At 44.2% G+C, this 25,785-nt stretch overlaps 1 protein-coding gene across 3 annotated transcripts in view; it reads right to left on the bottom strand.

The window, feature by feature from the left end:
- Positions 1–25,785, bottom strand: part of LOC110489791 (collagen alpha-1(XVIII) chain) — an 82,359-nt gene that overhangs the window by 39,673 nt on the left and 16,901 nt on the right. For all 3 annotated transcript variants that reach the window (XM_036944062.1, XM_036944060.1, XM_036944061.1), the window contains exon 3: positions 1,100–1,647. In XM_036944062.1, the coding sequence (XP_036799957.1) occupies positions 1,100–1,647 (548 nt within the window). The remainder of the gene's footprint in view (positions 1–1,099; positions 1,648–25,785) is intronic.

The following is a 25,785-nucleotide window of genomic DNA, read 5'->3' as shown; positions in this document are numbered from 1 at the left end:
TTGTCATTATCTAGGTTGGTCAGGGCGTGAGTTGGGGTGGGCAGTCTATGTTTGTTTTTCTATGATTTGGGGATTTCTATGTTTCGGCCTAGTATGGTTCTCAATCAGAGGCAGGTGTCATTAGTTGTCTCTGATTGAGAATCATACTTAGGTAGCCTGAGTTTCACTGTTTGTTTGTGGGTGATTGTCTATGTTAGTTGCTTGTGACAGCACAGTTCTCATTTAGCTTCACATTCGTTTATTGTTTTGTATTCAGTGTTCAGTGCTTTCTTTAATTAAAATATCATCATGAACACATACCACGCTGCATTTTGGTCCGTTCCTTACGACGATCGTGACATACGCAGTCTGATTAAAACTAGTTAAGCAATCTCCATTTTCTCTTCATCTATCCATTTTACAAGAAATTCAGAGTTAAGTAAACACTCTCCGGCTAGGTGAACACTGGTTTGTGGCACGATATGTTCATTCCACAAGCATTCACATGCTAATTCATAGCATTTATTGTATATCTTATAAAGATGTATAGGTCATTCAGTCCTCTATCCTCTGCTATTGCCATAATGTTGCATCAGGGTTATTCATGCCTTAAAATCAAAATGGCTGACCATGATGTCAGCAGAAGTGGTGAGCCCAGCTCTTAGTCAAGTTCTCCACAATGACTCACCCTACTGTCTCTTTCCCAGGCAATCGACCGTGAAGTCATTCAAAGCCTATGGAGGCGAGCCATGCTGCCAGCCTGTGGCAAGCCCTGATGACCACTTCTGAACACTCCGTTTTGGGACTCATTACTATTGGGTTTGGGGCACACTCTCAATTTAATCATTGTAGTGCTGAGGAAAATCATTATGGAATCGAACATTTAAATCAGACCGAGATCTGATTTCATTCTGGAAGGGTTGAGGCCCAAACAGCAACCATGCAGCCAAACAGCAACCATGCAGCCAAACAGCAACCAGGCGCATGAAAACCAAGCAGAGGACACTAAACACAAACACACTATAGGCCTAACCAACGTAAAATAACCCCCCAACACCTCCACTCATACACAAAAAGAAGCAAAAACACCACAAAAACAAAACCCCACCTGTCAACTTACCACAAACCTGTCCAGCCCTGTGCCACCGGCGTTGCCCACGAAGATGCCCGAGCTGGCCTCAAAGGTGAGGGGCTCCGGGCTCCTCTGGAAGGCCACGCGGTGGTACTCCTCACAGTCCATGTAGAGGCGCACCTCCGCCCCCTGCACCGTCAGCGTGAAGCGGGCCCACCTCCCCGTCAGGTCACCCAGCTTGAAGCTGGCCGCCTCCTTGGTGCTCCCATCCCCCGGGTCGGTGTAGTAAAGGAGCACCCGCTGAGACCCATCCTCCACGGGGCTCAACGCCACCCCCAGGTGCACCACCCGCTGGTAGGCGTCGGTGATTGCGAAGAGGACCCCGCCGCGCTGCGTGGTGGGCTTGGCGGTGACGGTCATGGCAAAGTCACGGTAGAAGGGGTCGGGGATGAAGGACTTGGTGAGGCGGCCAACGTTGGCATCGGGCCCGAAGCTGTACGCCGGGTAGCCCTCGAACCCTGTGATGAAGGAGACCGATGGGGGGAGAGGAATGCCGATCAGCTCGGTCAGGTCTATCTGGCCCTGGGAGCCCCGCTCTGAAACACACACAATCAAATACTGTATTAAATCACATGAATAAGACAGGCATATGACATAGTGCATGGATAGGATAGCACATTCATTCATATAAAGACCTGATGAGTTAGTTATGTGTATATTCACAATGAATTCGTGATTATGAATATTAATACCAATGACAAATTGGTCCGCAAACTGGGCTGCACTGACTCCCCTCATTTCTCTTTCTGCATTGTGAAGGTGATCTGGCTTGTGCTTTCATTTCCAGCCATTACTTTCCGCTTCAATGGATTACAAATCTGCCACAGTTTCACCTAATTTGCCAAGAGGATGAGAACGTGGAAGCATTCCCCTCCTTCACTCCTTCCATCCCAGTCCCTCTCCACACGCATCTCTATACACTCACACACACTCCCCACCACACATGTTCCTCGTTAGGAGGGAGAACCCATGGAACAATCATCCGTTTTGTGAGACTGTATAGCAGGGTAAGGCATGTCATCTGGAAGGCATTAGCGTAGACTAATACACACACCGGGTCCAGGCTGCTCCTGTAAAATGGGCTTAGCACTGCTAGGCTAACTCACACCAATAGGCTAGCCCACACCGCTAGGCTAACCCACAGCGCTAGGCTAACCCATACCACTAGGCTAACCCATACCGCTAGGCTAACCCACAGTGTTAGGCTAGCGCTAGCTCCCCATAGAGAGACAAGGCATGCTTCACACAGTCTTTAATGGCCATCACCTCTCAGGCTTCTTCAAGCCAGTGTCCCTAGTAAACCTTAACCCTTGGTCTGAGTGCATGTTTTACTGGTGTCATGGAAGAGAGGCCAAAATTCCAAATAGTCCTATCACCTGGAGCTCCTCGCCCACCCAGTGACATAACAACAGATGGGGGAGCAGCTGGAGACATCACACAGCACTCTTTGGCAGATGCAGGTTCCCATGACGCAAGACCAACATACTGTATGGAAGCAGGTGTGACATCATCATTGGCGGAGTGATAGAAACCTGGCCTTGACGGGACAAACATCACCTGGACTAAGACATCACCAACAAAGTAGCAAGTACCTCAGATTCACTTCAAGTCACAGATTAATCATTTCAGTGTGCATACAATATGTTTCAATCTACTGGGAAATATCATGATAGAAGCGCTATAAGTAATTGTAGGGTAATATAACCACAGTGCCAGAATAAAGACCACTAGAATGAATGACCAATTAATTAACACTCCAAATCTCCCTGATTCGTTAGCTAGAGGGTGTTTGGGAGCAGTTTTGGGGCATTGCGTAGTGGAAGGTTTGGCTGCCAGCTTCGCATACACATGTTGCTAATTAGCCATGTGGGTGCATGGCAGTGTGTGTGTGTGTGTGTGTGTGTGTGTGTGTGTGTGTGTGTGTGTGTGTGTGTGTGTGTGTGTGTGTGTGTGTGGGTGTGGGTGTGTGGGTGGGTGGGTGTGTGTGTGTGTGTGTGTGGGTGGGTTGGTGTGTGGGTGTGTGTGTTTATCCATGACTGTTTTCTATCCAAGTGGTCATCCGTCGTTCCTTAGGAATCTCTCTCGGGGTAATTTCCTAAGTGGGTCATTGCATTTTGAGGAGTGTGTAATGCGGCCTGGACTCAGAGCACTGCATTATTTTGGCAGGGACTAGACTGTTACCATCTGCACATACAGTATAGCCCAGTTATACAGTCTCCGCACTATTTCATTAAGTGCACATAACAGCTAATTCGTCTTGCTTAGGTTATGCAATTCAAAGAAATGATAATATTGAGTCCAATTCAATTTGGTAACGGAGACTCTGAGGGAAATGTGCTTTGTACAGTATCTCCTATGTGAGGTTTGAGAAGACAGTGTGGATTAAGCACTATTTAAAACACATTCAACCCTGAGCCAGAACATGCTTTATCAGTGTGTGTCATATCAAACACATTCAACCCTGAGCCAGAACATGCTTTATCAGTGTGTGTCATATCAAACACATTCAACCCTGAGCCAGAACATGCTTTATCAGTGTGTGTCATATCAAACACATTCAACCCTGAGCCAGAACATGCTTTATCAGTGTGTGTCATATCAAACACATTCAACCCTGAGCCAGAACATGCTTTATCAGTGTGTGTCATATCAAACACATTCAACCCTGAGCCAGAACATGCTTTATCAGTGTGTGTCATATCAAACACATTCAACCCTGAGCCAGAACATGCTTTATCAGTGTGTGTCATATCAAAGCGAACTGCCTTTGTCACACGCTTCGTAAACAATAGGTGTAGACTAACAGTAAAATGCTTAATCCCAACAATGCAGAGAGAAAAATACAAAAATAATTGAAAGATAATAACACAAGGAATAAACACAGAATGAGCAACAATAACTTGGCCGTATACACAGGGTACCAGTACTGAGTCCATGTGCAGGGCTATGAGGTAATTGAGGTAGATATGTACATATAGGAAGAATTAAAGTGACTAGGCAACAGGATAGATAATAAGCAGTAGCAGCAGAGTTTGTGATGAGTCAAAATACTTAAAGTGCAAAGGGTCAATTCAGATAGTCTGGGTAGCTATTTGGTTAATTATTTAGAAGTTTTATGGCTTGGAGGTAGAAGCTGTTCAGGGTCCTATTGTTTCCAGATCTGGTGCATCGGTACTGCTTGCCGTGCGGTACCAGAGAGTCGTAAGTTTACATACACCTTAGCCAAATATATTTCAACTCTGTTTTTCACAATTCCTGAAATGTAATACTAGAAAGAATTCCCTGTCTTAGGTCAGTTAGGATCACCACTTTATTTTAAGAATGTGAAATGTCAGAATAATAGTAGAGATAATTATTTATTTCAGCTTTTATTTCCTTCATCACATTTACATAATAAATGTACATACACTCAATTAGTATTTGGTAGCATTGCCTTTAAATTGTTTAACTTGGGTCAAATGTCTCGGGTAGCCTTCCACAAGCTTCCCACAATAAGTTGGGTGAATTTTGGCCCATTCCTCCTGACAGAGCTGGTGTAACTGAGTCAGGTTTGTAGGCCTCCTTGCTCGCACATGCTTTTTCAGTTCTGCCCACAAAGTTTCTATAGGATTGAGGTCAGGGCTTTGTGATGATCACTCCAATTCCTTGACTTTGTTGTCCTTAAGCCATTTTGCCACAACTTTGGAAGTATGCTTGGGGTCATTGTCCATTTGGAAGACCCATTTGTGACCAAGCTTTAACTTCCTGACTGATGTCTTGAGATGTTGCGTCAATATATCCACATAGTTTTCCTTCCTATGATGCCATCTATTTTGTGAAGTGCACCAGTCCTTCCTGCAGCAAAGCACCCCACAACACGATGCTGCCACCCCCGTGCTTCATGGTTGGGATGGTGTTCGTCAGCTTGCAAGCCTCCCCCTTTATCCTCCAACATAACGATGGTCATTATGGCCAAACAGTTCTATTTCTGTTTCTTCAGACCAGAGGACATTTCTCCAAAAAGTACACTCTTTGTCCCCATGTGCAGTTGCAAACCGTAGTCTGGCTTTTTTATGGCGGTTTTGGAGCAGTGGCTTCTTCCTTGCTGAACAGCCTTCAGGTTATGTCGATATAGGACTCGTTTTACTGTGGATATAGATACTTTTGTACCTGTTTCCTCCAGCATCTTCACAAGGTCCTTGCTGTTGTTTTGGGATTGATTTGCACTTTTCACACCAAAGTACGTACATCTCTAGGAGACAGAACGCGTCTCCTTCCTGAGCGGTATGAAGGCTGCGTCGTCCCATGGTGATTATACTTGCGTACTATTGTTTGTACAGATGAACGTGGTACCTTCAGGCATTTGTAAATTGCTCCCAAGGATGAACCAGACTTGTGGAGGTCTACAATTTATTTTCTGAGGTCTTGGTTGATTTCTTTTGATTTTCCCATGTCAAGCAAAGAGGCACTGAGTTTTGAAGGTAGGCCTTGAAATACATCCACAGGTACACCTCCAATAGACTCAAATGATGTCAATTAGCCGATCAGAAGCTTCTACAGCCATGACACCATTTTCTGGAATTTTCCAAGCTGTTTAAAGACACAGTCAACTTAGTGAATTAAGTGAAATAATCTGTCTGTAAACAATTGTTGGAAAAATGACTTGTGTCATTCACAATGAAGATGTCCTAACCCACTTGCCAAAACATTGTGAATGTTAAAACTATAGTTTGTTAACAAGAAATGTGTGGAATTGTTGAAAAATGAGTTTTAATGACTCCAACCTAAGTGTATGTAAACTTCTGACTTCAACTCTGTATGAGTAAGGTGACTAGGCATCAGGATATATGATAAACAGAGTAGCAGCTGGGTATATAATGATTGTACAGTAGGTGAGTGGGTTTGCGTGTGTGTGTAGAGTCGGTATACATGTATGTGCATTTATGTGTGTAAGCAAATTATGAAGTGAGTGTTTGTGTGTGTTGGAGTGCCAGTGTGCGTGAGTGTGTGAGGCCCTGTGAGTGTGCATAGAGACAGCGCAAAAATCAAAATAAAAGGGTCAACTGCCTACACTGCCAGGTCACTTACCTCCTCCCTATAGGCTGTCTCATCATTGTCGGTGATCAGGCCTACCACCGTCATGTCGTCAGCAAACTAAATGATGGTGTTGGAGTCATGCGTGGCAACACAGTTATGGGTGAACAGGGAGTACAGGATGGGGACTAAACACGCACCCCTGAGGGTCCCCAGTGTTGACGGTCAGCGTGGTGGATGTGTTGTTGCCTACCCTTACCACCTGGATGCGGCCCGTCAGGAAGTCCAGGATCCAGTTGCAGAGGGAGGTCTTCAGTTCCAGGGTCCTGAGCTTAGTGATGAGCTTGGAGGGCTCTATGGTGTGGAAAGCTGGACTGTAGTCAATGAACAACATTCTCACGTAGGTGTTCCTCTTTTCTGGGTGGGAGAGGGCTGTGTGGGAGAAATATCATCTGTGGATCTGTTGAGGAGGTATGCGAATTGGAGTGGGTCCAGGGTGTCTGGGATGATGGTGTTGATGTGAGCCCTGACCATCCATTCAACGCATTTCATGGCTGCAGTGCTACGCAGCGCGATAGTAATTTATACAGGTTATCCTGCTGTTCTTGGGCACAGGGACTATAGTGGTCTGCTTGAAACATGTAGGTATTACATACAGGGTCAGGGAGAGGTTGAAAATGCCAGTAAAGACACTTGGCAGCTAATCAGTGCATGCTCTGAGTACACGTCCTGGTAATCCATCTGGCCCCACGGCCTTGTGAATGTTAACGTGTTTAAAGGTCTTAGTCACATCGGCTACAAAGAGTGAGATCACGCAGTCATCCAGAACAGCTGGTGCTCTCATCATGCATGGTTTAGTGTTGCTTGCCTCGAAGCGAGAATATAAGGCATTTAGCCTATCTGGCAGGCTCACGCCACTGGGAAACTTGTGGCTGGGGTTCCCTTTGTTATCTGTGACAGTTTGCAAGCCCTGCCACATCCGACGAGCATCAGAGCCGGCATAGTAGGATTAGATCCTGTATTGACACTTTGCCTGTTTGATGGCTCGTCGGAGGTCGTAGCGGGATTTCTTATAAACGTCCAGATTAGTGTCCCGCTCCTTGAAAGCGGCAGTTGTAGCCTTTAGCTCAGTGCGGATGTTGCCTGTAATCCATGGTTTCTGATTGGGATATGTATGTTCGTTCACTGTGGGGACGACAACATCGTCGATGCACTTATTAACGAAGCCAGTGACTGATGTGGTAAGCTCCTCAATGTTATCTGATGAATCCTGGAACATTTTCCAGTCTGTGCTAGCGAAAGAGTCCTGTGGTTTAGCATCCGCTTTATCGAACCACATCCATATTGAGTGTGTCACTGGTACTTCCTGTTTGACATTTTGCTTGTACGCAGGAATCAGGAGGATAGATTTGTGGTCAGATTTGCCAAAGGGAGGGCGAGGGAGAGCCTTGTATGCGTTTCTGAGTGTGGAGTAAAGGTGATCAAGAGCTTTGTCATCTCTAGTTGCACAGGTGACATGCTGGTAAAAGTAAGGTAAAGCGGATTTCAGTTTCTCTGCATAAAAATCACTGGCCAAGAGAAGCGCCATCTCTGGATGTGCATTTTCTTGTTTGCTTATGGCCCTATACAGCTCGTTGAGTGCGGTCTTAGAGCTAGCATCACATTGTGGTAGTAAATAGACAGCAATGAAAAATATAGATGAAAAATCTCTTGGTAAATAGTATGGTCTGCAGCTCGTCATTAGGTATTCTAAGTCAGTGTGTTTGTGTGTTTGTGTGCGTGCATGCCTGCACGCCTGCGCGTGTGTGTTTGGTGTGTGTGTGTGTGTTTCAGTAACTTAACCTCCTGCTGTTGAGCCAGGTTTCCCAGTCAGTCAAAACTCCACCACTAATCCCATTACAGTAGTATTATGAGGTTTACTTTGGACAGGCCTACAGGAAACCACAGGCCCCTTTCTATATCAAACAATCACTGGAGGACTTCTGACAGAAACATTCTGACGGGGAATATAGCATGATACTGTAAAACACTGGTGTGTACAGTTACAACATGATCCTTTAACCTGACTTCAACCCTCACACCTTCAGACTAAAGACAGCTCACAAACTGTTAAGTTGCTGACAATGCAATGGCTTGGAGGGAGTGCGTGTGTGTTTGTGTGTGTGTGTGTGTTTGTGTGTGCGTGCGTGTGTGTGTGTGTGTGTGTCATCGTCAAAGTTTACTCCCTTTTGTCCCTCTAAACCCAACTCCAGCCCCACTATGCGTCTCTCCTCTGGATATGGAAATGAGACCGTTACAAGCTGGCCACAGAGGAAGCTAACCACAACATTTGTTCACCCAACGGGCTGTAGCTAGCAAATAAAGGAATGCAAAACAATAACCACTTTAATACTAGACTACTAGACTGTTTAAAAGTCTGAAGCCTTTCTCCTGGGACTGATTTAGTTCAGGCCTCAAAAGGGCATTATTGAAAATGCCCCATGGTCTTAGATATGCTAGTGCTTTAGAGAACTCCTCAGACTATTGGTGTCAAGCCTTACATGGAGGTGAATGAAACATGCTTGTGAATTGAAACCACCAGCCATGGTCTTTAAAAAGTATCTGTGAGGAGTAGAGATTCACTGTGTTGAATGATGTGAAAACATTTAAGGTCATTTTGAAGACACAGTAAGTAGTACACAGTAATTAGCAGCTATCAACAAACATTCGCCCACAAAACTGAACTACATTTTTACAATAGACAGAGAGAGAAAAAGTCATTTGTCATGGTTATAAGACTCGTCTTGCATACCTCACTCTTTCACAATCACGTCATGCAAATGATGTCTATGGATGATTTGTGGGAACGTTCGAGTTACGTAAACAGAGCTCTAGTTACACCCTTAGAAAAAAGGGTTCCAAAAGGCTTCTTCGACTGTCCTCATAGGAGAACCCTTTTTGGTTCCAGGTAATACCATTTTGGGTTCCATGTAGAACCCTTTCCACTGAGGGTCATACATGGAACCCAAATTGGTTCTACTTGGATCCAAAAGGGTTCTACCTGGAACCAACAAGGGTTCTTCAAAGGGTTCTCCTATGGGGACAGCCGAAGAACCCTTTAAGATTCTAGATAGCAGCTTTTTTTTCTGAGAGTGTGGGATCAGGCACATAGGGCACATTTAATGCCTTTCTAATGCACAGAGTCTACAGTAGATGAGTTAGGGTTAATGGACGAGGACCTTTGGCCCATCAGGAGTCCGATATACAGCTAGCTGCTTTCCTGCTATCTCTCTTCAATAATGGAGTGCCAAGTACAGAATGGAACGAATTCACAAAATAATGAATATCTCTTAAGCATCTTTGTGTGTGTGTGTGTGTGTGTGTGTGTGTGTGTGTGTGTGTGTGTGTGTGTGTGTGTGTGTGTGTGTGTGTGTGTGTGTGTGTGTGTGTGTAGGTTTGTGCAAATGTGTGTACATTTACTTGTGTTGGACTTGTGTCGAGTGTGTGCTTTTGTACACGTATGTGTATATCCTTGCAGCCCTAGCTGACACCATCCGCAGACACTTGCTGCATAGGGGGAAGACTACAGACAGAGAGAGGCCCAGCAGACGGAGGAGTCGAGGGGTAATACGGCAGTGGTGAGAGACAGGCTCTGGACAGGTTAAGTGGAGCTGGAGCAGTCCAGGGGTTTACAGTCATTACACTACCATGTGCCTCCATTAAGCCTGGAATGGACTGCCAGGTGGAGGGAGAGGGCCATTTTTAATCAAACTTAAAAGGGATAGTGCGAGATTTTGGCAATTTAGCCCTTTTCTACTAGCCAGAGTCAGGTGAACTATTGGATACCATTTTTATATCTCTGAGAACAGTTTTAAGGAAGTTGTTAACTAGCGTCAGTGCAATGACTGGAAGTCTAGTTAGCGATGGCTCGCAAAACTACCTTTCACTTCCTTCAAACTGCACACAGAGACATACAATTGGTATCAATGAAAATCTCGCACTATCCATTTAATCCCAGTCTGGTATGAGATTCTTGGTAGGAGTATAGGTAGGGCCAGATGCAATCTGTGATGACTTTATATGAGTAAACCTCCAGTAATTAATTGAAATAAAAAGGATACCAATGGAATAACTCAAATCACTTCACAAAACACACAACACAACACACACACACACACACACACGTATCTGTGGTACCACAATGCTGTCATTGGTCACAAAGGCTAGAATTCAACAAAGCCACTCAGTCTAAACCTAATTGTACTGTATCCTCTGTGGCACTTGGATTAGGCTACACCACATGTTACAGTAATGCTTCTTTCTAGGGATTATGTCACGCTTTAACAACGTTAGCCTCGGTCTGTGACGGGACTTGTTTTGTGTTCACTTTGAAAAGAGCGTCATTTACTTAGAAGTCATTCACAAGATCAAAATGCTTGTTGCCATTGCCTTCGGCGTCCTTCGTTTTGAGTGACAGCCCGGTTTAGGGGGTGATGTTGGCCACGCATGGTTTGAAAAACAGGAAAAAGGAGCTAGCTGGCTAGGTAGACGTTAGCGTTGTGTATTCAGCTGAGAGAGGACACGCGGTCAGGTGAGCAATGGCCTCCTGTAAGCACAAAGGCCTGTCTGTTAGCAGCAGGCTTAGAGGTGAGTCAACACAGGCATTAGCCTAGTGCCCAGCAAAGCTCCTAGCACCCTAGCCTTGATCAAAGGCTTTCACCACTTAAGTGGGAATGAATGGGGAACGTTTATAAGGGCTCCGACGCTGAGCAACGGCATTCTACCACTGTCACAGGATGAGATAGATGGCTTGGATTTGAGATAGCTCTGCCATTAGGTGCACTGAGTCGCAAACACACGCACTCATAATTCTGATCTTCACCCACTAATTGGTCTTAGGCCAATGATTTGGTAAAATATCAGAATTGGGCTGCCTGTGTAAACACAGATAGAGAGCTGGAGATCAGCCAATGAACAGGTGTAAAAACAGCCTTCCAACTCCATCATGTGGTCCCATCCAGATGAAAAGTCTAGTAACTTTCCCAACATTTATCGATATTTTCAGAAATCCTGGTTGGAAGACTTCTGGAATTACGAGGTAATAAGCAGGAAAACCAGAAATTTAAATAGCTTGCAAAGGTCTCACCAAGTAAATAATGTGTTTCAAAACATAAGCACGGTAGTTGCTGTGGGAAGCAGACGTACCAAGTCCCAGTGTGTGAGGCCAGGGAGGGTAACCTCAAGAATTTGAATCCCACCAGCAATGGTTAAGTGGGTCATGTTCAAAAAACGAAAATGGGACTTAGAACTGTACTCTAGGGAGCACGGAAGTTGCTCCCTAGAGACCCCTGAACGCCAAGGAATGATTTTGATGACATACTCTGTCCAGTCAGCTGCAAGAATGCCTCCATGGTCACACCACTATGCAATGGTATAGTCAACATTATTGAATTCTTTTGGCATTAATATCACTCCATAGTATTTTAGCATTTTGATGGCACTCTCAAGTAAACATCAACTTTACAACAATGTTACAACGCAAACAGCAAGCTGAGCTGACAAAATGGTGAAGTGCCTAGAATCTGTTATCACTCCCATGGCCTTCATATTTGACACCATACATGTGGCTTACGTCAGCCATAATTCAAGAAGAGGGGGGACTTTTTTCCCACAATGAACTCAGTACGAGAACTCCTTGGTCTAATAACACTGCACAGGGTCAGTGGAGAAGCAGATTTATAAAGTTCAATTGGTATGAAAATAACCAAATGGCTACAAAATAGTTCCCTGGGCGATTCCATGCAGGCAAATATTTTTTGCATCTCAGATTGTTCTGGCAATTCTCACATAGAAACTTAATTGGAAGGAAGTATGTTTGACAAACATTTCTATTTGTAGCACAGACCATTTTTTTTCATGATGAAAAGTGACCCTTCTAGGTCCTTTTTAGACCTATACATGCCTCCTGTAAGACCCTATGATCTGTGCACCGTACATGACACAGACAACATCTTGGTGTCATTATACTCCAAACAGTTTGCTCTAAAATATGGAGTATCGCTGCATTCTGAAATACATTATTACACATACATATTAATATCTCTAAAGTACCCTTTTTGATTCTGTTAAGTTTTAGACATCTTGTTTTAAACAATATACCATTCAAGTACATCACATTCCCAGAGTGGGCTCTCTCCTTTTATTTTTGCCATGATAAATTGTATGAGTGCCACCAACGCAGTGAATGGGAAAATGGATTCAAAGGGACCTCCCTCTGCTGGTAATTTGGTGAATGTGCAATCCTACAGGAGGGCTGTGATTGGTTAATGACCTATAATGTCAATTTCTATGTATAAAATGTATAATTTCTTCAAAAGAAGAGCCCACTCCAGAAATGTGATATGTTTGAAGAGTAGTTTGTTCCAAACAATATGTCTAAAAATAAGCTAAATAAAAAAATGGTACTTTTGAAATATTAATTATAATATTTTTCATGTTGAATAAATTGTATTTCAGAATATAGACTATATATTATAGACACATTATAAGAGTATAATGACATGAATATTTTGTCTGTATCATGTATGGTTCTGGATCATAGGGTCTTACAGGAGGCCTGTACTGGTCTAAAAAGGGCCTAAAATGGCCACTTTCATCATGATTTTGCCAAAAATGGTGTGTGATATATATGTAAAAGCATGTTAAACCTCCCCATTAAGTTTCTATGTGAGAATTGGCAGAACAATCTGTTTTCATGCCATGCAGGAGTGGTATTGCCGAATCCTCTGGGTCGGTTATTAACAGTCATTTTTCCATCAGCACTGTTTTCTTTGTTAATGTCTTTACGAGCCAGCCAAGACTTTGCCAGAAGTCCAACTAGAGCCCTTGAGACATTTTTATTTTTTATTTTTTTTAAATGAATTAAATCATGACATTTGGAATGAATTGACATGACAGAAATGTGGGTATTACTCCTTTACCCAAGAGCAGTCAAAGTCTGTTTTCACTCTGAAGCCCATTATTTATCATTGTGGGTTTTGTGCAAGTGCATTAAATATCAAATATCGTTAATTCCCCAAAGGCTGGAAACAAACATAAATATCTTTATCTCTTTGGCACAGTTGGCAGCATAATTCATAGTGATTCAAGCTTGACCACAATCAGAGGGGAGAGAAAGAGAGAGAGAGAGAAAGGCAGAGAGAAATGGAGGGAAAGACAGAAAAAAAGCAGCTCGGCAGACCAGGGAGTAGCATGCCATCTCCATGCCCCATCTGCTTGATTTCATTAGCATCACAGCTTCCATGACACCACAGCATTACTCTGTTGGCAGTGCTCAGGCCCTATGTGTGGTCTCAAAGCCAACTCTTAATAGCCACATTCTATACCTAACGTCCTCAATTAACCCCTGTTCCGTGTTAAGGGGGGAAAGGCCCTTCACATTGGGTTCTCAAGTGCATTTCAGATACAAAAAAAACAGTATTTTCCGGTGGGAAACACAAAGTGCATTATGGTAATTGGAGGGAAATTAAGTTGGGAACACAAAAGATAATTTCAGGGAGTTTCCACAGTAGCATTGCTGTCCACAGTAGCGTTGCCATGTGTTACTGTGACTCATGACCCGGCTGGACAGGAAACAGAAAGGGCAGGGTCAAGTCCAAGCTCAGGGGAGATGAAGATGTTAAATGTTAAGATGCACATGCATGCCTACTCTAAAACAACTGTACCATATAGATGCAGCTACCAAAGTGAGGACAAGTAAGTTGATCCTTTCTGGAATCCCCAGTTCAGGTGTGCTCAGCTCCGATATCACAGTCAGCGCAGAGAGAGGAACTATTGTCATTAGGGTTACAGTTTCACAAGTAGGGGATTCTTATGGAACACAATGGTTTTAAATATCCAGTTACGTGGAATATCATTAGCTGTCTGGTGGTCTCATCTTCCATGCCTTTTCATACACACATACACATTCATGGTATTGCACGAGCAAACACACACATACGAGCAAACACACATGCACGTGCACACACACACACACACATACAGTTTTGTACAGCTAACCTTATGGGGACACACAATTCAATCCCATTCAAAATCCTATTTTACCTAACCTTAACTCTAACCCTAACCTGCACTCTTACCCTAACCTTAACCATAACCATAACCTTAACCCAAAAACTGAACCTTAACCCTAAACCTAACCCTAGCTCCTAAACCTAAACCTAACCCTAGTTCCTAACCCTAAACCTAACCCTAGCTCCTAACCCTAAACCTAACCCTAGCTCCTAACCCTAAACCTAACCCTAGCTCCTAACCCTAAACCTAACCCTAGCTCCTAACCTTAAACCTAACCCTAGCTCCTAACCGTAACCCTTAACGCAATTCTAACCATAACACCCTAGTGTCTAACCTTAACCTTGAACCCCTTAGAAACAGCAACAACTAACAAAATGTCCCCAGTTGGTCAAACTTTTGTTTGAGAAGTCCCCACAAGAATAGAACACACACACACACACACACACACACACACACACACACACACACACACACACACTGAACATTTCAGGAACACAGACCACACATACTTAAGACACGGCTCTCTACCATCGGCAATGATTGTGAAAAAGCTATATATTTAACAGCTCTACCACCTAGTGTACAAAGTCTCAATTGAACCCTTTCTTACTGCATATGGGTAACCTAATCAACCCCATTCCGCCGAGTGTGTTGTACTTGGATAGGAGTGCAAATTAAGGAGTGAGATGTAAACCTCAGCTGACTGAATGGAACCTATATTATGAATGCAGGAGCTGCTGCCGCACAGGGGAGCACATTAAACAGAGCGCAGACAGACAAGGTCGAGAACTTTTTTTAATGAACATCTGCGTTTGACCACGCTCACTACCACGGTCCAGTGGTCGACTTGGCTCGACCATCTGCGGTTCGACTTCGCTCTTCTCCCTCATCCCAGACAAACTTCATCTTGAATGTCAGCAGCCCTTCTTTCTTTTTTTTTACCTTAGTCAGGAGAATCTATCTAACGAGGTCATTCAGTCTACAGTAGCTACAGTCTCTGACTACAGAGTCCAGACTGACTGTCTGTACAGTAGGTGGTTTGTTATAGAAACAAGATGGTGCCTGTACTCTGAACGTTATGACTAACCGCTGTGAGGTCTACTGAGGCTACATACCGAGTCAGACATTTTGGTTCTGAACGCTGATTACCACAACACAGAGATGCGGAGATCAACGAGCGAGCCGTGAACCTTTGCGAGGGGATATGCTGTAATGTCTTCCGGTAATCTGGCAACCCGGGAAAAGTGAGTTCTGCAATGCAGTGGCCTCTGTAATCTGGCAACCCTAGCTAAATGATTTATATTTCAATCATAATTACTATGGTGTTGAGATGCTAGAGTCCTGAGACACAAAGGCTGTCAGACCACAAGGAGTCTCTTACCACACCCGCTGTGTCTGGTGGATCCAAGAGTTTGGCCAGAGTGAGATTAACTAGGCGATAACATCCAGCCAGACAGCCAATCAAGACACAAGAAGAGTCTGAAAGTCTAGGGCTGTGTTTACACAGGCAGTCCAATTCTAATCTTTTTTTCCCTCACTAATTGGTCTGTTGACCAATCAGATCAGACTTTTTGCCAATAATTAGGCAAAATATCAGAATTTGGCTTCCTGTGTAAACGCAGCCTAGCAGAGTTAGCAGAGCCAATTCTTTACAGGAGCATCCAGGGGCCAGAAGCATCCAGGGGATGGGCCAGGGTGTGTGTGTGTGTGTGCGTGCGTGCATGCGGGCGGGCGGGCGTGCGTGCGTGCGTGCGTGATTTGCAATGATGTGTGCCTCCATTTTCAGCAGACCCTGTAACAGAGCTATAACAACATCCTAATGACAACACTTAGCATGGAGAAGTGGTAGGACAAGAGTATAACCATTTGTGAAAATGAGCTTTTATCCTCAATAAAGAGCAAATCCATATGACCTCAAGATATTCACAACTCTCTATGCTCCATTTGTTGTATTTGTTCCATAGTTAAGCTGTCCATGAATAAACAGACTTTCAATATCATACTGTACCACAACTAATACATTTTGGTGCGCAAACTGTTGAATAATGTTAAATCTCCCTAGACTTCTTTTTGGTCTCTTTGACAGAGAAGCCCACGCAGTTAACAAGAAATCATAACATGTTCTTAAGTGATTTGTCTGAAAGTAGAGAGTACGCTTTGCCAAGCCCAATAGGGGGCAAAATCCCATTCCACATCAGGGCGTACCCACATAAGTAAACATTTATAAGAAAGAGGTTACTGATAACTTTATCTGGGCATAATGTCAAGGGCCAAAAAAGCCAGGGGCCAAAGAGCTCTTTATAATAACGCTCCCTCACGACTAGTCTCCGACTTCCAGATGTCTTTATCTTTAATCTAGATATTGGTCACCATTTTGTTAGTGTCAGTGGGAGAACAGTATCTATTTTGTGTGGGGGGAGATTTGCAGTATTTTTCTTGATTTTTAATTTTGTTCTCGAGAGGCACTTTCACCTTGATTTAAGAACTACATGCAGTGTACAGTTGTAGGATCTTAATTTGAGCTAGTTTGCTACAGCAGGAAAATTGCCCCGCAGCAACAGGAAATGTGTTTTATTATGTGAATAATAATTCATGGACATTTTAGTGGGGGTTGATGCATTTTTTCGTTAGGGCAACGAAGCCTTTTTAAAACTCAAATATACTACAAGTTTGCATTTCTTCCACAGCAGGAAAATTCTCAGCAACAAAAGAGTGATCAAATTAAAATCCTACATCCGTGGGCAGCATAAAAGAACAGGAGAAACAGTTCAAGCATTGTGTGTGAAGAACATAGGAATAAATGCCTTTACATGTAGAACTTATTTAAATACTATCCATGGAGACCTGCTAACTGCGTGGGATTCTCTGACAAGAGACCAAAAATAAGTCTGGGGGGGGGGGATTTAACAATGTTCAACAGTTTGGAATGGAATGTGCACCAAAAATGTATTAGTTGTATGATATGATATTGAAAGTCTGTTTATTCATGGAAACCTCAACTATGCAACAAATCCTTAATGGACCAAAGAGAGTATATAGAGACTGAAAGCAGCTCGCTGAGAATCTAGCAGGGTAGAACAGTACAATAAATGAAAGTACAGTCCAGTAAATTACTGGTAAATGAATGAGTGCCAATCAAAAATAGAGCATTCCTTCAAGCTTAGCTAGCTATATGCTTTTGCCTCCTCCCTTGCTGGTGCTTAGGTCAGTGGTAATAGGTTTGAGTAGATCATGGCTGCAGTAGTGTATGGCTGGAGGGGGCATGAGGCTGCTGTCATGTAAACGTTGCTTCAGAGGTCTCCCTCTCTGTTTGACCAGCTGTACTTCCACCTCTCTGACCAAAGTGTCAGAGCAAATGGTAGTGCAGCTAAAATTGCTATACTCTTTGGCAGCTTGCCTCCAAACACCCCCCCACACCCCACTCCCATTCCAGCCTCTCAGGGGGAGAAAGAGGGAACGATGACTGATGGAGTGCTTTGCAAAGGGAGGTCTGCAGTATACCATGACCCCTTGAAGACTAGAGAGCCATCCATAAGGGGCTTTTCTTTGGAGTGCACTGCAGTGGTCGCTCCAGAGTCATAACGAAGCCCCCTCTGTGTCGGAACATCCCCTAACATGCTCCGCCTCCCCCCACCCTTTTTTTCTTATTTTCCATTTCCTGGAAAAAATGAAGTACTTCTGGCTTAAGCTGACTGGGTTATCCGTGTCCATATACATCATTTGGAAGTTTTGTAGATCCCGGTTTAGAAATCAAAACTATCTCAGGGGGGCTGGAGTAATGTGCTCTAAAGCCCAGAGCAATGCCATCTGTCTTGGCTTTGCATTGCAGTGGGAGTCTATAAAGTCTGAAGAGAGCCACTTGCAGTCCACTCACAATTTATTAAATCAGTGTAGCACCATTGTTTCCATGGCGCCAACTGATTGTGGCTGTTTGACAACACTCAATCGAAATGACCTCCTGACCAAACTCCCACTTCCCTTCTCCTACTGAGGAGAAAACCCAACACACTCCAACCATCGCTTCAACAAACATAACAAGGTCACACACTCAGGTTCAAATCCTCCTGAAACATTAAACTCCCACTTCCCCACCACGAAATTAGACAGTAATCCTCTAACAAAGTGCTTCCCAAATGGTGGGTCAACTCAGAACCCAGTGAGTAGCAGAAGTGACTACTGCCTTTAGGGTCCCCGTTTGAGACTGGGTCCTGGCTACAAACACTGGGCTTGTTTTCTTGGTAGGCGACAAGGCAACTCCAAAAGCACATTTGGGAAACACTGTCTAGCCCAGCGTGCAAAATTGGTTGAAATAACATCTTAATGAATGTTAAACTGGTTGTAATGACATGATTTCAACCTATTTTGCCCGCTGGGAACTAACCCTGCCTTCTATGCTAATGGACCAACCCAAAGTATGATGTTACCAAAGCATTGCATACCAGCTGTATGTTCAGACACTTGAATTGTATGATTTCAGCCTCTGCTGTACTTGGCCTACAGAGCAGGTTCAGGTTGATGTCCAAGGAAGCTGAAAGCTTGATTCATCGTTCTCGTTAGAGGCAATAACCAACAGGACCCAGAGTAAACTCTCCTATCTGCCAAACTGTAGTCGTCAATGAACTCTTCCACTGGGCGCAAATCGCTGAAATATAGATCCACAAAAATACATTCACACCTGAGGAGCGCCATTGAAGCTTTATGGTCAGTGGTCTTCGAATGACTGACAACCTGCTACTGAAGTAGGGAGCGATATTTGGTACACTACCCTGTTCATGTAAATAGTTTGTTCCTATAGAGGTTTCTTGCAATATAAAGCAGGCAGACAGGCATCGAGGCATTCAGTTACTGTTCGATTGAAGGTTAGAATGGGCAAAACTAGTGACCTAATCAACTTTGTGCATGGTTTGATCGTCGGTGCCAGAAGCGCCGGTTCTAGTATCTCAGAAACGTCTGGCCTCCTGGGCTTTCAAGCACAACAGTGTCTAGGGTTTACCGAGAATGGAGAGACAAACAAAATACATCCATCTAGCGGCTGTCCTGTGGGCGAAAATGACAAGAATAGTCCAAGCTAACAGTCGGGCCAAAAGCTCCTGCCTGGTGTTAATGGTACTTGCTGGTGCGGGTGGTGTAATGCTGTGGGGAATGTTTTCCTGGCACACCCGTAAGATCCCTTGATACCAATTGAGCAACGGTTGTACACCACAGCGTATCTGAACATTGTTGCTGACCAGGCGCATCCCTTCATGGCTACAGGGGAGTCCAACCCGGGTGTACCTAATAAACTAGTAACTTCTAAGACATTTATTGTTAAGTAGCAAGAGGCAAATGGTGTAAACTGTGCCAAGGATAAGTAATTGGGATTTTATATGCAGGTTTTCTCATAAATTTGCTTCTGTGCCTCATGTCTTTTACTCTCCTTTAATGATTACATGCCTATTTCTACTTTTGTTACCCCCTCGCTCCCTCTTTTCAAGTTTAGAATGAGGTCCACCTTGACGGGGAAGTTAAACATCCAACACACCAGAGTTCAAAGGTCACACACTCCTCTTTTCAATCCTCCTCATGGCGGAGGACACTCTACTCTTTCATCAAAATATCCCATCGTAAAGGTTAGAAAGACTGACCTAGCGTGGTAGATCACCCCGCTCCCCTCGCTAAAACCTTGCGAGACGTTACGAGACCGAACTAAAAGGATGCGACCGCAATAATACCCCATTCCCACTTCCCCTTCACACTCCACTGTTACACACCAAGTAGTGGACTACATAGATTGCATCCTCTGATGGAAAATTCAAAAGGCCCCGAAGCCTTCAGAACTTTTCTTTGCACAAGTCAAAACAAACAGAGAGAAGGGGAGTGTTGTGGAAATTAAAAGCAGTTGGCCAGCCATTGAATACATGACCCTGGGAGAGAAGCAGAGGGAGAAAGGATGATCCACTGCCTGAGGATGTTCAAGAGAATATCTGAGAATATCCAGTTGGCATGAGAACAATTAAATGCTAAGAAACGTTAACAACAAGCAGATCCATTCAGAACAAACAAAGCATATTTGTGTATTGTTTGTGTGAATGAGGTCTGACTATAAACTAAAGTGAACCCAAGGACCACGACCGCAGTTTATTGTGAAAAATAAACTTCCTGCATAAAATACTGTCTAAACAGTTGTATTTAGACAGGTGTGGCCATCTTACAGACATTTCAACTGACTAGCTAGTCTTAGGCAATAAAGAGTTATTTCTTCTTTCTGTAAGTCCAGCTCATTGACTGGCCATTTAAAGGTGGTATGCATCACTCTACAAGAGGCCTGTCAGCTAAAACGTGCCTCACTATGTAGAAGGTCTTCCCAAGACATGTCCATTGTCACAAACAATCAGGATTTCTCCCTGCAATTAGTTGAATGGGTGGTACTGTAAGATTTGTTCGTTGCCATGACACCAAGCACCCCCTCCTCGCATTCCTTCTCCCTCTATATCACCAAAACCAACGCATGACCACAGGATCTTCCAAGACATGTGACACTGGATTATAGGTTTGTTTATGGTTACCCACAAAGCAGCAGGGGATGACTAGCATCCCTTCAACCGCCTGCCATTCTTGCCAAGTGGCTCCTCTGACCCATACGTCTCTGCTCTAACCGCTAACGTTAGGGTAAACCCTTGGTCCCGAACATCGCTTCTAAAACCCACAGTTATTGCGCTCATTCAAAACAGATTGGCTGAAAAGAGTTCAACATTATACTCTCCATACACACATTATACTGTGTCAATACATACGCTCGATGCCCAAAACTCGAACTCCTACCGTGACGGCCCACTTCACAAAGTTACGCTCAATACAACAACAATGGAGCGATTTCACAGCCGATGATATCTCAAGAACTGTGAGTGGAGGGAGAGGAAATTGCTATTTCATACACAGGGTTTTGCCACCCGGAGCATTTTACAGCACGGTTTGCCAGGTATACTTCCCCTGCATTGTGTTTCCCATTAAAACAACAGCAGGCTTCACTTGGTTTCCAGGTCTGACTCAGCTGTTACAGTAAGCCTGCTGACTTGGTGATTTTTCATGGGCATGGTTAAAGGAAGGTTGCAATGCGGTTTAAGTCAGCAGCATGGGCCAATTTGGGAACCTTCACTCTCAGGTTGGTGGGCCTTGGAAAGGGAAGTATGTTTCAAGTCTGGTGTGAGGACTGGACTCGATCAAAGGTTTAGGAGCTTTACTCTGCTGTGATACACTAAGGACAGCATTGTTCAGATGAGGCTCATGGGAAGGTACACTTTAGGCTTCTGTGGAATCATTTGTACAACTGAAGAACCTGGTTAGAGTCTAGTGTTCTGGAGGTGACCCAGAAGGGTGTGGTGGTGTAGCACTGCAAAAAGTATGATGGTATGATGGCTTCAGGGGAAGCCTTAAAACCCAAAGGTGAGTTTGCATTTATGCGTTTGACTGACCGCAACAGTTAACCCACGGCTCTAAAGGCGTAAATTGTGTGGAAACAGCTGGAACTTCTTCTGAGAGGTAGAGGTAGTTTCGTAGCCAATCACGTGCACACACATGGGGAAAAAACACACAGACACACACACCAATGGAGGTGTGTTTATAATCGCTGTGGGTCCTCCGGAATAGGTCCCTACTGAGCCGTGTTCTAATATTATGTCTATGAATGGTGATTTTCTGTGCTGTGCTGCTACTGGATGGATGAGGAAGAGTAATAATGAGTCTATAGGGCTCTTAGCCTCTCTTGAGACCATGTCTTATGCCTTTGGAAAGGTGGGCAGACTGCGTTATATACATGCAACACAATCATAATCACTGTTTAAGGAGGGGCACTGTTTTGGATGGGCAGCAACCATGCTACATTAGCGAGTGTTAAAGGCCTCGTCGCCACAAACCGAGGCGAGAAACTGATTTGCTGGTTTGTAATTAGATCCCAATCAAGAGAAGGGCATTGTTTTTTTCCCAACTGCCTTGTTTTCCAGCTTCTTGATTAAACAGAAAGAAGAACCTTTCTGTTTAATCAAGAAGCTGGAAAACAAGGCAGTTTAGTCACACTTTAACTGCTTAAGTAATCTCTGTGAGAGGGTGGAGAGGAATCAAATAAACAGGCTAAATGAATGAAGAAACAGGGGTTGGAGAGAGACAGTGATGACTTCATACACAGTCGTAGGGTTAAGGTTGGCAGGAAGAGGTAAGGTTTATTAGTAGGAGGCTGCTGATTACATTTGTGGTGGGGTTTGGGGAAGTGCGTTGACGGTACTATGTCGCATATCAAAAACAAAGCAGCTGCAGTCCAGCTGTTGAGAGTAGAGACCCCCCCTGAGAAAGCCCCAGGATCTGGTCCGCCTGGAAATTCATCAAGATCGATTCAGAGAAAGAGAAATAGAGAGAAAATCTCTTCCTCTACCCCCCCCCCCCCCCCTCTATCTTCCATTAACAAGTTAGGCTGACAGCATCCTTGCAGAAGTTGCAGCCTAACCCTTTACCAATGCCTCATGAAAACAGCCTTAGACCAACACATATTACATCCATGAAATGTTGAATCTCTGAGAGTGTGACATGTGTTTGGATTTGCTGCTGACAAAGCAAAGGATGTTCAATAACCACGCTGGAAGGCACAGATGGTCAGTGACCACACTCTTAACCACAACACAGAGACCACAGTATAAATCAAATACAATTGTATTTGTCACATGTGCCGAATACAACCTTAATGTGAAATGCTTATTTACAGGCCCTTAACCAACAATGCAGTTCAAGAGATTGAGTTAAGAAAATATTTACTAAATAAACTAAAGTAAAACATTTGAATCAAAAAGGAACACAAGAAAATGACATAACAATAACGAGGCTATATACAGGGGTTACCGGTACCGAGTCAATGTGCGGGGGTAAAGTGACTATGCATAGATAATAAACAGCGAGTAGAAGCAGTGTTCAATGAAAATGTAAATAATCCGAGTGACCATTTGATTAATTGTTCAGCAGTCTTATGGCTTGGGGGTAGAAGCTGTTAAGCAGCGTCTTGGACCTATACTTGGCGCTCCGGTACCGCTTGCTGTGCGATAGCAGAGAGAACCGTCTATGACTTGGGTTACTCGAGTCTTTGACAATTTTTTGGGCCTTCCTCTGACACCGCCTACTATATAGGTCCTGGATGGCAGGAGGCTTGGGATACGCACTACCCTCTGTAGCACCTTACGGTCAGATGCAGAGCAGTTGCCATACCAAGCGATGATGCAACTGGTCCGGATGCTCTCAATGGTGCAGCTGTAGAACCTTTTGAGGATCTGGGGACCCATGCCAAATCTTTTCAGTCTCCTGAGGGGGAAAAGGTGTTGTTGTGCCCTCTTCACAACTGTCTTGGTGTGTTTGGACCATGATAGTTTGTTGGTAATGTGGACACCAAGGAACTTGAAAATCTCAACCCGCTCCACTACAGCCCTGTCGATGTTAATGGGGGCCTGTTCAGCCCTCCTTTTCCTATAGTCCACGATCAGCTCCTTTGTCTTGCTCACATTGAGGGAGAGGTTGTTGTCACTGACCTCCTCCCTATAGGCTGTCTCATCGTTGTCAGTGATCAGGCCTACCACTGTTGGGTTGTCAGCAAACTTAATGATAGTGTTGGAGTCGTGCTTGGCCACGCAGTCGTTGGTGAACAGGGAGTACAGGAGGGGACTAAGCATGCACCCATGAGAGCCCCAGTGTTGAGGATCAGCATGGCAGATGTGTTGTTGCCTAACCTTACCACCTGGGGGTGACCCATCAGGAAGTCTAGGATCCAGTTGCAGAGGGAGGTGTTTAGTCCCAGGGTCCTTAGCTTAGTGATGTGCTTTGTGGGCACTATGGTGTTGAACACTGAGCTGTAGTCAATGAACAGCATTCTCACAAAGGTGTTCTCACAAAGGTTGTCCAGGTGGGAAAGGGCAATGTGGAGTGCGATTGAGATTGTGTCATCTGTGGATCAGTTTGGGCAGTATGCAAATTGGAGTGGGTCTATGGTTTCCGGCATGATGGTGTTGATGTGAGCCATGACCAGCCTTTCACAGCACTTCATGGCTACCGTTGTGAGTGCTATGGGGCGGTAATCATTTAGCACTCACGTAATTTAGTTACCTTCGCTTTCTTGGGCACAGGGACTATGGTGGTCTGTTTGAAACATATTACAGACTCGGACAGGGAGAGGTTGAAAATGTCAATGAAGACACTTGCCAGTTTGTCCACCCATACTTTAAGTACACGTCCAGGTAATCTGTCTGGCCTTGAATGTTTACCTGTTTAAAGGTCTTGCTCATAACGGCTACAGAGAGCCTGATCACACAGTCATCTGGAACAGCTGGTGCTCTCATGCATGCTTCAGTGTTGCTTGTCTCGAAGTGTGCATAAAAGGCATTTAGCTTGTCTGGTAGGCTTGCATCACTGTAGTCTGTAATAGTAGTCTATAATAGTTTGCGGATGTTGCCTGTAACCCATGGCTTCTGGTTGGGATATGTACGTACGGTCACTGTGGGGATGACGTCTTCGATGCACTTATTGATGAAGCAGGTGACTGAGGTGGTATACTCCTCAATGCCATCACATGAATCCCGGAACATATTTACGCCTGTGCAAGCAAAACAGTCCTGTAGCGTAGCATCCGCATCATCTGACCACTTCCGTATTGAGCGAATCACTGGTACTTCCTGCTTTATTTTTAGCAGGAATCAGGAGAATAGAATTATGGTCAGATTTGCCAAATGGAGGGCGAGGGAAAGCTTTGTATGTGTCTCTGTGTGTGGAGTAAAGGTGGTCAAGTTTTTTTTCCTCTGGTTGCACATGTAACATGCTGGTAGAAATTAGGTAAAACGGATTTAAGTTTGCCTGCATTCAAGTCCCCGGCCACTAGGAGCACCACTTCTGGATGAGCCTTTTCTTGCTTGCTTATGGCCTTATACAGCTCGGTGAGTGCGGTCTTAGTGCCAGCATCATGTTTTTGGTGGTAAATTGAAGGCTACAAATAATATAGATGAGAAAACTCTTGGTTTATAGTGTGGTCTTCAGCTTATCATGAGGTATTCTATCTCAGACGAGCATCACCTCGAAACTTTAGACATCACACAGTAGCAGTTATTGACAAGTAGACACCCACCTTGCCCCTTGTCTTACCAGACGTATTTGCTCTGTCCTGCCAATGCACGGAAAACCCAGCCAATTCTATATTATCCATGTCGTCGTTCAGCCACGTCTCTGTGAAACATAAGATACTACAGTTTTTAATGTTGGCTAATAATACTGACGGTAGTGGTGGTTTACCTACTCGCCTGCGAATTCTCACAAAAATAATTTAAAGTTGATGACGATAGATTCTAAAACAGCAACAGCGGAGGCTGAGTCACTAATCAGGCAAGCAGCAATCAAAGGCTGAAGGATGCGCCACCCCCGCTTCAAAAGACAAGCTGACACTTTTCCAGACAGAAGAGAAAACACTCAAGCACCAAAGAAACTTCATAAATCTGTTGGCTGCAGATGGCTGCTCTGTCATTAGCGGGCCCCCGCTCTAGTCTCATCACCTTCAGTGAGAGAGAGAACAAACACAGCAACACACAGCAGTACTCAACTGACTTCAATCAACA

This window comes from Oncorhynchus mykiss, chromosome 15 (genome assembly GCF_013265735.2).
Source record: "Oncorhynchus mykiss isolate Arlee chromosome 15, USDA_OmykA_1.1, whole genome shotgun sequence".
Lineage (NCBI taxonomy): Eukaryota > Metazoa > Chordata > Actinopteri > Salmoniformes > Salmonidae > Oncorhynchus > Oncorhynchus mykiss.
This window is presented reverse-complemented; position numbering and strand designations above follow the sequence as displayed.